General features: G+C 33.4%; 1 protein-coding gene across 1 annotated transcript in view; it reads right to left on the reverse strand.

Annotated features, from left to right (window-relative positions):
• Positions 1-424: 424 nt before the first annotated feature.
• LOC118193513 (metabotropic glutamate receptor 3-like) overlaps positions 425-13,137 on the reverse strand; it is a 286,303-nt gene continuing 273,590 nt past the window's right edge. The window contains exons 12-13 of the mRNA XM_085827511.1: positions 9,159-9,451; positions 425-2,181 (exon numbers count right to left, since the gene is read on the reverse strand). Of these exons, the coding sequence (XP_085683637.1) occupies positions 1,916-2,181; positions 9,159-9,451 (559 nt within the window). The 3' untranslated portion in view covers positions 425-1,915. The remainder of the gene's footprint in view (positions 2,182-9,158; positions 9,452-13,137) is intronic.

Genomic DNA, 13,137 nt, shown 5'->3' on the forward strand with positions numbered 1-13,137 from the left:
CATCAACACTCATATCTTCAATTCTCAAAATTCAATCCTTAACACTGCAGCTCAGTCTTCAACACTTATATCTTCAATCCTCAACACTCATATCTTCAATTCCCAAAACTCAATCCTTAGCACTGCAACTCAATCCTCAACACTTATATCTTCAATTCTCAACACTCATATCTTCAATCTTCAACAAAACAAAAATTAAAATGCGAACGCATACATGGTTAGAATCATTAAATTTGTCAAAGCAGAAAACATGAAAAATGTGCAATATCGTCAGCAGGATTCGAAATCCGCACCTTCCATTGGTATACAGATGTGCTTCGAGTTACACCATACATACGGTAAGACATACGGTAAGAAAGGAGAAAAATCTCTTACACATGTATACATAAAATGTTTCACACATACACAATAAAAGCATAAAAGAGACAACATGTAGTTATTTTTTATTATCCCGTATAATACATAATGAAGGACTAGAATTCTATTCACAATGAAATACTTCATAGTAAAAGTTGGTTAAATGATGCAGAGTATAAATACACTTAAACAGAGATGGGACAAATCCTAATATTTTTAATTAAAAAAAAAAAAAAATATTTTTTTTAGAATCCGAGCTCTAAATGACTTTTGAATCCTCTATATAAAAATAATAATAATAAAAATTATTTTACTTATCAACAAGATTTTTAATTTAGGCAAAATTTGAAGTATACGTTTAACTGGAAAATAAAACTAAAATTATTGTTTTTAAAAATACAATTATATGCATTAAGAAGATGCAACTGAAATTGAATAAATGAATTAATTACGCGATTAGGATTCGCAAATCCGGAAGTCCATTTTCCCAGTATAATATGTCACAAAATATCTGAGTAACAGTTGAGAATGTGTAGGTGTTTTCAGAATTTATTTAAATCAAAGCAAATGTAGACGAAAGAGAATTATTTAAAACTTTAATATAAATAAACAAACACTAAACACGGAACACTGAATTCTGCTCCAAAATTTAAATGAATGGCAATCAGGATCGTCACGATTACCAATCAGGATTGGTAATTCAAATCCATCGATACTCTAACAGTGGCGCTCATTTTTAACGAATATTTCTATTGGTCGTCAATGAAACTAATCTTCGCAAAATTTTGAATTAAAATATGTAAACGCTTTTTATGCTTTGGATTTAAATGACGGAAAGAAAAAGCAAAAATTTTGAGTTTAGAATTTCCTGCAAGATTTCCTGCAAGTTTCCTGCAACTGTACTTGAAGATTCGAATGTCCCATCCCTCTATTTAAATAAAGCTTACTAAGACGCAACACAAATAAAATTTGTTGCCAGCTGTATATACGAAATAAAAAATATCATTCATCCATACATATGAATAAGTGTACATAATGAAATTTGTTCTCTGAAAATCCATTCGCAGCAAAATGTGTCAAACTGGGACTGAGAAGAATGCTTTTATCTTTTATTTCCCACGGGCTGGGACGACATCTTAAGTCTTTCATTTGTACGCATCTATCATAGCCAAACCCAGTTGGTAATCTGGAGATTCATGTTGACGAAGAACGTTCTCAGCCAAGTACCTGGATTATAAAAAAATTCCGAGTTTCGATCTTCTAACGAAAGAATATTTGTGAAAAAGATGTTCAAGAATTGACTTAACCAAAGAACCACTTCACATTTCAGATTAAACGTTGAGGTATATCACATGTATTTAAAACCATATGTATGTTTATGAACATATGCTTTGTTTAAACGTCAAACACGATAATTACTTTGTATATACATATATCCTGAACACCTAATAATCTCTAACCATTCTTTCATGACTTCTATTAGCACCTTGACTTTAGAATGGCATTAGATTTGAGTATTATAACGAGAAATATATATTTAAAACATTTTCATGGCAGTTCAGAGTGTCATATGTTGATCTACTCCTGTATAATTCTGATGCCCGCAACTGGGAGCAGTTGGGGTCAAGGCTAAATTCATATTTTGTTGAGTAATGGAGCAGGTATTTTTAATATGGCGTTGCCTCGATTCAGGTTGTTGGGAGTAGCACAGATTGTGATCAGAATTGTGCTTGCTTACTGGACTAGGTGCCTGAATGTTGGAATTTCGTATGGAAGATGGTGATGCTGAAGAGCAAGTGCTGTTCCTGTAGTTATCTTTACAACCTATAAAACGAAATTTTTCAGTTATAAGAACATATCTAAACACTGAGAATTATATTTAATTAAAAGATTGCCAATTTTTCATGAAAAACTATAAAATACCAAACAAATATATCAGAACATTTATTACAATATTTAATATACTGTATTTCGTAGAATCTCAAGAATCTGAATTATGGATCTTATCTATATATATAGATAAAAGATAAAGTCTGTTTCTTTGTCCTCTAATAACTCAGTCACTACTATAGCTGTCGTCACCAAACTTTCTACAATTCTTTTCTGCGTCTTGCGAAAGGTCGACGTCCACTTTTTTTCCAAAATAAATTAGCTAAAATCAGAGATATAAATTTAAATTTATAATTTTCGCCCTCATTTTTCCGAGTGGCAACAGTCTCGCAAGCTGGAGATGAAAATCTGCTTTATTCGAAAGTTGTTGCCACTGCTCGCTTTCAAATCCTAGACTTTGTTAATAAAAAATTTCTTAGTTTTACTATGAAATAAAAATAGCATTGTCAAACATTAAATACATTATTCCCGATTCCAAAAATTCGTAGGAAGCCATTTTGACTCTTTCCATCTTCGTACGACTTTAATCAGCCGAAATATTAATTAAAAAACTCTGAAAGCGTTTATTTTGGCACTCATTTTTCTGAGTGGCAACAGTCTCGCAAGCTGGAGATGAAAATCTGCTTTATTAAAATTGTTGCCACTGCTCGCTTTCAAATCCTAGACTTTGTTAATAAAAAATTTCTTAGTTTTACTATGAAATAAAAATAGCATTGTCAAACATTAAATACATTATTCCCGATTCCAAAAATTCGTAGGAAGCCATTTTGACTCTTTCCATCTTCGTACGACTTTAATCAGCCGAAATATTAATTAAAAAACTCTGAAAGCGTTTATTTTGGCACTCATTTTTCTGAGTGGCAACAGTCTCGCAAGCTGGAGATGAAAATCTGCTTTATTCGAAAGTTGTTGCCACTGCTCGCTTTCAAATCCTAGACTTCGTTAATAAAAAATTTCTTAGTTTTACTATGAAATAAAAATAGCATTGTCAAACATTAAATACATTATTCCCGATTCCAAAAATTCGTAGGAAGCCATTTTGACTATTCCCATCTTCGTACGACTTTAATCAGCTGAAATATTAATTAAAAAACTCTGAAAGCGTTTATTTTGGCACTCATTTTTCTGAGTGGCAACAGTCTCGCAAGCTGGAGATGAAAATCTGCTTTATTCGAAAGTTGTTGCCACTGCTCGCTTTCAAATCCTAGACTTCGTTAATAAAAAATTTCTTAGTTTTACTATGAAATAAAAATAGCATTGTCAAGCATTAAATACTTTATTCCCCATTCCAAAAATTCGTAGGAAGCCATTTTGACTATTCCCATCTTCGTACGATTTTAATCAGCCGAAATATTAATTAAAAACTCTGAAAGCGTTTATTTTGGCACTCATTTTTCTGAGTGGCAACAGTCTCGCTCGTTGGATATAAAAATGCTTTATTTCGAAAAGTGTTACCACTGCTCACTTTCAAATCGTAGAGTGTTTGTTAATAAAAAATTTGTAAGTTTTAAAAAATCTGCACATATAAAGAAGAATGTCTGTTTGTGTCTTTGTTTGTTTGTTCGCGTTATTGATTTTCGATCAATTATGATTAATTTTTCGCCACATTAATCGACTAAAATTGAATATAGGTGAAATATTGGATGAAACTTGAGGTTTTACGACCATTTGATTAGAAAGACGAAAATCATTAAAAACTGCGTGCCATTGTTGCTGATGAAATGAGAGAGAATTAGCTTATTATTTTATGGAAATTTTTTATGTGGGTTCCATATGGCAAATGACTGAAAAATGTATGATTATGAATCGTAGTTTTTGCATCGTTATTAGAGAAAGATTACAGCAGTATCGTTTTCTCTGTTGGTAGTTGCATTACTCTTAATCTAACTTAACTGGCATCGGATTTGTTTCGAAATTCAATTGTTTTCGAAAATTTTGGTAAACGTGGGGCGGGTGGACTGTAGATTCTTCATTATTTAGTTTCTTTATAATACAGGGTGATAATATTTGGTGGAAACAATCCGAAAGGTAATTCGCCGTTTATGGTGAACGACGCAAAATCTCGTTTTCACACTAATAGCCTATTCGGGCTAGCGTCCTTTTAGCTAAAAATTCTTATATAATTTTTTAGTCGAAAGTGGCTTTGCCCCTGAAGGACTATTATTTTCGTTTTGCGATTTTGCGTTGGTTCACTATAAATGTCCGTTTCACTTTTCAAACTGTTGCCACCAAATGTTAGAGTCTTGACTTATATTTGAAGAATTTACATAATGAAAAATCAGCATAAATGTACGTATATTTCTCGCATTGTAATAAAACAACGGTACCTAGAGTCATCGAATTTTGGATGACGTAATCCTCCTACGAATATGGACATGTGGAAGTCCAAATTTGAAATTTGGAATTTATTCTATTATCGATTTCATATTTTGTAAAACTTTAACGAATTTTTGATTAACAAACTCAAGGATTTCAAAGCGAGCCATGGCAACGCTGTACAGAAAAAAACATTTTTATCTCCAGCCTGCGAGACTCTGTATCGGAAATTCCTAAGATATGTTCAATTTAAAACTATTTTGCGATATTGCTCTTGAACTGAATTTTATGGTTTATGGTTAAAAAAACGCCCCTTTGGACGTAATTTAAAATCTGAAACTTTTCAGTTCTTTTAAAAACTTTTATTTTATTTCATATTATTTTAAATGTTTAACTTCCCTCTCAGCGTTACGACCGGAAAATTCCGTACAGAAGGTTGCCTTCCACATTCATTATACATGAAAATTTCTGCTAGCTTTTAATGTATCTGATTTCAGTTTGGATGTATATTGGAAGAAAAGGAATCAAGGTACAAAATGAAAGAGTCATTTTTTAATTAAAATCAAGAACATATCACTTACTCATGATATTTTGAGAAACTTTGAAATTTCAGGGCTAAACCCGTAACGCTCAGAGAGTTAAAAATATAAAGGATAGTTTCAAAAAACTGAGAAAGAAATGGCTAAACAAAATGAAATCTTGTTTTTCCAGTACAAAAATGCACATCTTTAGAGTACATATTACTATATCGTATATTTTATTTACTAGTTTTTTTCAGTTCCGTTTTATTTCAGGAAATTTCCTCATATCGTTTCTGAAGATCATTTGTACCTGATCGCTCTGAACGAAGACCGTAGCAAATTTGAATTGGATCAATTTCAATCGTAGTTCATGAGGAGTTTCATAACAGAACACGGGCAGAATTCGTTTCTCACTTAGTGAAAAACACAACATTACAACTGTCTTATTTTTAACTCCCAAAACCTCACAAGTATCAGGAATTCTTTCCAGTTGGAAGGCAAAACATCCTTTAAATCCTCCTGATCTTTATTTTCTTGCTCGACTTCACATTTTCCGTGTCCAAAAAAGACAGAAGCTGCTGCTAAGAACCGCGAAAAGCGTTTGTAAAGCTTCTATGAGAGCGGCAGGAAATGAAAAATCCAACCCGGATTCATGTTTACGATGACGTAATGAAAAACGGCTTGCTGTTGTGGGTATATTTTTCTGTTCCTCGGGACAAGGCGGTGAAAATTGAAGCTCCTGTTGCCAGGGTGTTTATTCACATAATTTATTTTCGTAGCTCTCCGTCTCCCCCTCCCATGTTTATCAAAATTTTCGAAAACTATTTTATCGGTACGTTTTTTAAGAATCTTCAGAACATTAAATGAATTTTAAAGCGAGTGTGAAGATCGAATTATGTTTCAGAATTTCTTTTTCTTTAAGTAATTTAAACATTCAGTGAAAACAAAAGCTTTTACACTTAACTAATCTCTTAAGGGGGATTCACCGTAAAACCCATAAGATCTTCGAATATGTGACTGTTGCAAGAATTGGGATAACTTATTTATTTTAAAAGCAATTACATCCAACTTTTTACAGCTGACTACATAATATAGCTGCTTTCTTAAATAGTAATCGGAAAGTTTGTGTTGCCACAAATATTTTTATAATTTAATCCGCTTTGTGACAACACTTTTTGTCCTGTTTCCACCTTGCGCGCACAGTTTAAAACATTCTGTTGCATAATTTAATTCCATATTTAATATATAAATTTCATAACATTTGGAAACTACTGTAAACCAAAAATTCTAAGAATTTCGTGTTAATTTTTTATTTTATTTGGAGTTGAGTTTATAAAATGTATTTTATTAAAAAAATCTGTAATGTTTTCGTGCATAATTTTTTTTAATATTAAAATGTTCATCAGATTTTCGGTTCAGTTAGAAAATAGTGCCCATATAAAGAATTCTATCCAAATTCAAGCATGTACCAATAGCCATTTTTAAAATATCATGCGCGCAAGATGAAAACATGACGAAACGTTTTGTCACAAAGCAGATTAAATTATAAAAATATTTGTGGCAACACAAACTTTCTGGTTATTAGTTCCCAAAGCAGCTATATTGCGTAGTCAGCTGTAAAAGGTTGGAAATAATTACTTTTAAAATAAATAAAATATCGCAATTCTTGCAACAGTCACATATTCGAAGATCATAAGGGGTTTAAGGTGTATGAGCCCCCTTAACACATTGAACGCCATGTCAGACATCTGTGGGCGATACTAGATTTTCCGTTTAGGCCGCGTCGACAGCCGCTGGCTGACAGCGTGTAACATTATATATACCTATACAATTTACACTGTTTTATGGAATTACAGAAAAATTATTTAAAATTTACTTAATTTTGATTCATTACAGGACTAATGGATTTCATTGAAACACGGTAAGCATAAAAACCGTTCTCCATTACAGCTATTACAAATTGTGACAACTGTCTTAGTCTTTTCTGGCCATTACTCTACTATCTTCTGTTGCATTTTTATCATAACATAATTTACAATATTTCCGTACTTCAAAAGCTTTTTCCGTTTTTTTTTTTTTTTTTTTTTTTTTTTTTTTGAGTTTATGTTGTCGTTTTTTAAGATATTATTGCATTTCTGTTCGATGGAATATCTTCTTTTTCACAACTTGTAAGGGATAGCGCTAATTCTTTCCGGACTTCAGTAATGCTAATTTTCTGCTTCCTAATATCTTTGCATGGAATGTAACTATTTACAAAACAGACATGGAGCGTAACGTGTTGAATGAATGCCTATAGGAATCACGTTCCAAACGTAAACTATCTTCTACTGGCCTTAGACTTAGACTCTATAATTGACCGAGCTATTGCGAAGAGCAATGTTGCCGGTTCCAGAATTAAAACCCAAAGGCACTTGACATAAAGAAATCCGGACGTGGAGAAAATCTCAGATGAGAAAATGGAGATAAGGGGAAGAAGAGAAGTACCAAAAGGAGCAAGACAATCCAATCGGACAAGTTCGCAAAACGTGACGAGCGATCATAGCTTTCAAGGAGGACCCAAGACAATGCAAATCAATGACAACAATATGAGAAGATACACTACAGCAATAGTTCCAATGACAAATTCAAATACAATTAAACAACCTCAATCAGTAGTGCTAAATACAACACAATACAAAACAACTATACAACACAATTTAAATACAACTATTCAACGCAATACACTACAGCAACTCAACCTACAATGCCAGCGCTTTTAAGCGGCGCGCGTGGCCTGAACGGGATTGCCTAAGAAATACGCTGGGCGCTCAACGTGTTAATTTAGGGATTTAATTTAACAATACTCTAAAATTTCCTTGTTGTTGTTCGTAACGTAACATCAGAATAAGCTGTTGAAATTAATCATGACAAGGAGAGCAAATGACCGCCTTTCATTGGCAACCGCCTTGAGCAGCATATAGGTGGCAGTGCGATTTTCTTCAGTTCACCCTACCCCCCCCCCCCAAATTCTGGTGGAGAGCACCCCAGCGAGCACGGGTCAGAATACGTCGCCAAAACATCCCTTTGGAATCAATTTTACTATCCGTTTTGGGAAAAAGGTCCTTTATGCTGTCCATACGTACAGATGTGATGCCAAAGTAAATCGTCCATATGGATATTTCCGTTGAAACATGACACCTGGCAATTTTCGCAATTACAATACTTCCTTTACTTCGTACAAGGAAGTAAAAATATTCTTTTCTTGCAATTAAAAAGTTGGGAAAGACATTGAGTTAAGGGGACTCATACACCTTAAACCCCTCATGAGCTTCGAATATGTGACTGTTGCAAGAATTGGGAGATTTTATTTATTTTAAAAGCAATTACTTCCAACTTTTTACAGCTCACTACATAATATAGCTGCTTTGGAAAATAGTAACCAGAAAGTTTGTGTTGCCACAAATATTTTTGTAATTTAATCCTCTTTGTGACAAAATACTTCGTCACGTTTCCACCTTGCGCGCACGATATTTTAAAAATGGCTAATGGTATACATACTTGAAATTTGATGGAATTCTTTATATGAGCCCTATTTTTTTAACTGAACCAAAAATCTGTTGAATATTTTATTATTAAAAAATTTTATGAATGAAAACATTACAGAATATTTTAATAAAATACATTTTATAAACTCGTCTCCAAATAAAATAAAAATTTAACTTGAAATTCTTAGAATTTTTGGTTCACGGTAGTTTCCAAATGTTATAAAAGCTATATATTAAATATGGAATTAAATTATGCAACAGAATGTTTTAAACTGTGCGCGGAAGGTTTAAACATGACGAAAATTTTTGTCAAAAAGCGGATTAAATAATAAAAATATTTGTGGCAACACAAACTTTCTGATCACTATTTCAGAAAGCAGCTATATTATGTAGTCAGCTGTAAAAAGTTGGTAGTAATTGCTTTTAAAATAAATAAGTTATCCCAATTCTTGCAATAGTCACCTATTCGAACATCCTATGGGTTTTAAGGTGTATAAGTCCCCCTTTAAGAGTGAGAGTTTTCTCACGCTATTTTTTCGAAGAGACTTACCCCCGTTCAAAAGTATGGATGGCATACCCTGGTACATAGCAGCTGCAGGTAGTGTGAGGCAGGAAGAATTCCGGTTGTGGTGACACATGACACTTTCCTTGGTATTTTTCTCTGGCTTGAAAAGGGCAATGTACACCTTGGGCATGAACAGACAGGCCAGCTGTACTGCACCGCTGAGGCTGAGGAGTGAGCTGAGGGTTACTGCCCGGATTGTATTGCTGGTGCTGAGTACGAAGAGAGGCAAAAAAGCAAGCCAGATGACGCAAGTAGTGTAGTTGGTAAAAGTCAGATATCTATTAAAAAAAGAAGAAAAAAGATGATAAATATCCGTACTGCTTGCATATTGTTATTCATGAAAGCTGAATTTATCAGTTAGGAATTCATCACATAACGAAACTTCAAGACTTTAAATATCAAAACTTCAAATGCGTTAACTGAAATTACATAAATGCTGTGCTAAGTGAGTTAAATCAGAGCATTAATTTACCCACCGCAAGATACGCTATAGGATGTTGCCTATCTTGTGCAACCCAGGTGGCATCTTATTGCCTTCATTATAATATATCGGATCAATTGCCACAAATTTCAGCTGTTTTCAGATTTATAAAAGGGAAAATAACAGGGAACACATGATAGGGAAATTCACAGAAAAAAAAAAAAAAAAAAAAGTTTGAAATGTTTCAGATTTTAAATTACGTCCAAAGGGGCGTTTTTTAACATTTTGTGTGTTACCTTTCTTTATTAAATATCATGTTCCTCGCACTTAACCACAAAATCCAGTTCAACAGCAATATCGCGAAATAATTTTAAAATGAGCGTATCTTTAGAATTTCCGATACACAGCCTCGCGCGCTGCAGATAAAAGGGTTGTTTTTTCGCTCCGTAGTGTTGCCATTGCTCGCTTTGAAATCGTATCTTCAGAATTTCCGATACACAGCCTCGCGGGCTGCAGATAAAAGGATTTCCTCCCCGTAGAGTGTTGCCATTGCTCGCTTTGAAATCGTAGAATTTGTTAACCACCTGCGCTAAAAAGACGTGCCACGCACGTCGAGATGCTTTTGTGTCAATACGTTATGATACGTTATGATACTAGTGATTCAATTACAATACGTTATGATACTAGTGATTCAATTATAATACATTTAAAAATTAATTTTTCAGCTGTGCATTATATATTACGATACTGATTTATACAATTCATACATTACCAATTATACATTACAATACTAACTATGCAGTACACATATAGACTTTACAGAGTATGTTATGATACTAGTGATTCAATTACAATACGTTATGATACTAGTGATTCAATTATAATACATTTAAAAATTAATTTTTCAGCTGTGCATTAAATATTACGATACTGATTTATACAATTCATACATTACCAATTATACATTACAATACTAACTATGCAGTACACATATAGACTTTACAGAGTATGTTATGATACTAGTGATTCAATTACAATACGTTATGATACTAGTGATTCAATTATAATACATTTAAAAATTAATTTTTCAGCTGTGCATTATATATTACGATACTGATTTATACAATTCATACATTACCAATTATACATCACAATACTAACTATGCAGTACACATATAGACTTTACAGTGTATGTAACGATGAATAATAGAAACATTACCAATTATACAATTATTATACATCACAATACTAATTATGCAGTGCACCCATTATGCAACACTGCACCATTGTATCGCTGATAGTGCACGTAGTACTCCTGAAAGTGCACACGCAAGTGCAGCTCACTACAACCGCGCGCAAAATTGAAAATAACGTAGTGCACACGTCGCCTAACAACGAGATTGTTTAGTTTTCGAGTTACAGCTCTGGATTGCAGTCGCAGACGCGGGCCCACCAGCGACCGAGCGGTAAAATTGCTGAACACTGGTAGTTCTGTCCGAGGTTCGAATTCCGCGAACGGGCTGGCTGCATGGGCGTTTTCGTGGTTTTCCCCATGTGTAACGCGTATACGAACCAGTTTCCTTAGAAAGTCCTACACGAAGGCATCCCACCCCTTAGGCAGATGGCCCTCGAGGCTTTGCCATAATCACACACACACACACATGCACTCGCAAACAAATATATTTACAAAATATGAAATAGATAATAAAACAAATTTCAAATTCAATATAGGGCTTCCACATGCCCATATTCTATGGAAGATTACGTTATTCAAATTTTGATGGCTTTAGGTACCGTTGTTTTATTATCACAATGCGAGAAACATACATACATTCATGCAGATTTTTCATTATTTAATTTCTTTAAATATAATACAAGGCGATAATATTTGATGGCAATAATCTAAAAAGTGAGTTTCGACACTAATAGCTCTTCTGGGTTAAACGCTGTTTTGGGCTAATAAAACTGAGATTAAATTTAGAGACATTTTATATCACACAAAATTTGTTTGTTGTTATCTTCTGTTAGAGACTATGAAACAATTTATTAATACTACTTTATAAGGATTCGTTAACGGTTCTAATTAGTTATTTTATTGTTAGTGTACTTTACTGTCTTTCTCGTTTTCCATTTTCCTGTCCGAATGTAAATTTCTAGTTCGTGTGTATTCAAATGAGATAGAAAGGAGACAGTATTTAAAGGAAGGATTTAGAAGGTAGAATCAGAGCGTGCTCCTCCTGCTGAATTCCACGTTGATAATTGATTCTCTTGAAACCAGTATTCTGCAGCGTTGCATTATTCTCGCCATTTGGCTACTCGCGCCGACCTTTAGGCCAGAGCCTACTTGCGCGTTATTTAATTGTGCAGCCGTTAGGATAACTCAGTTAAATTCCTTATCTTTGATATTTAAGCCATAACTGTTGATTATATTTTGTGACTGTGTGAGAATTACAAGACAAAGTTATAATTCACATCTAAGTCCAACAGCAATATCGCAAAATAATTTTAAAAATGAGCATATCTTTAGAATATCCGATGCTAAGTCTCGGGCGCTGGAGATGAAAGTTCCCCTCCCCCCCGTACGGTGCTGCCATGGCTCGCTTTGAATAGTTTGTTAATAAAAAATTCGTTAAAGTTTTACAAAATACGAAATAGGAAATAAAACAAATTCCACATTTCAGCTTTCAGATTCCCATACTCGGGTGGAAACGTACGTTATTCAAAATTTGATGGCTATAGGTACCGCCGTTTTAAAATTTGATGGTACCGTCAAAATTTGATGGCTATAGGTACTGTCAAATTTTGATTTTTCAAAATTTGATGGCTATAGGTACCGTCGTTTTAAAATTTGATGGTACCGTCAAAATTTGATGGCTAAAGGTACTGTCAAATTTGGATTTTTCAAAATTTGATGGCTATAGATACCGTCGTTTTAAAATTTGATGGTATCGTCAAAATTTGATAGCTATAGGTACTGTCAAATTTTGATTTTTCAAAATTTGATGGCTATAGGTACCGTCGTTTTAAAATTTGATGGTATCGTCAAAATTTGATGGATATATAGGTACTGTCAAATTTTGATTTTTCAAAATTTGATGGCCATAGCTACCATCGTTTTAAAATTTGATGGTACCGTCAAAATTTGATGGTTATAGGTACTGTCAAATTCTGACTTTTCAAAATTTGATGGTATCGTCAAAATTTGATGGCTATAGGTACCGTCGTTTTAAAATTTGATGGTATCGTCAAAATTTGACGGCTATAGGTACTTTCAAATTTTGATTCTTCAAAATTTGATGGCTATAGGTACTGTTAAGTTTTGACTTTTCAAAATTTGATGGCTATAGGTACCGTCGTTTTAAAATTTGATGGTATCGTCAAAATTTGATGCCTATAGGTACTGTGAAATTTTGATTTTTCAAAATTTGATGGCTATAGGTACCGTCGTTTTAAAATTTGATGGTACCGTCAAAATTTGATGGCTATAGGTACTTTCAAATTTTGATTTTTCAAAATTTGATGGCTATAGGTACTTTTAAATTT

This window comes from Stegodyphus dumicola, chromosome 12 (assembly GCF_044657685.1).
Source record: "Stegodyphus dumicola isolate Sdum_Otavi_A_Nest chromosome 12, ASM4465768v1".
Lineage (NCBI taxonomy): Eukaryota > Metazoa > Arthropoda > Arachnida > Araneae > Eresidae > Stegodyphus > Stegodyphus dumicola.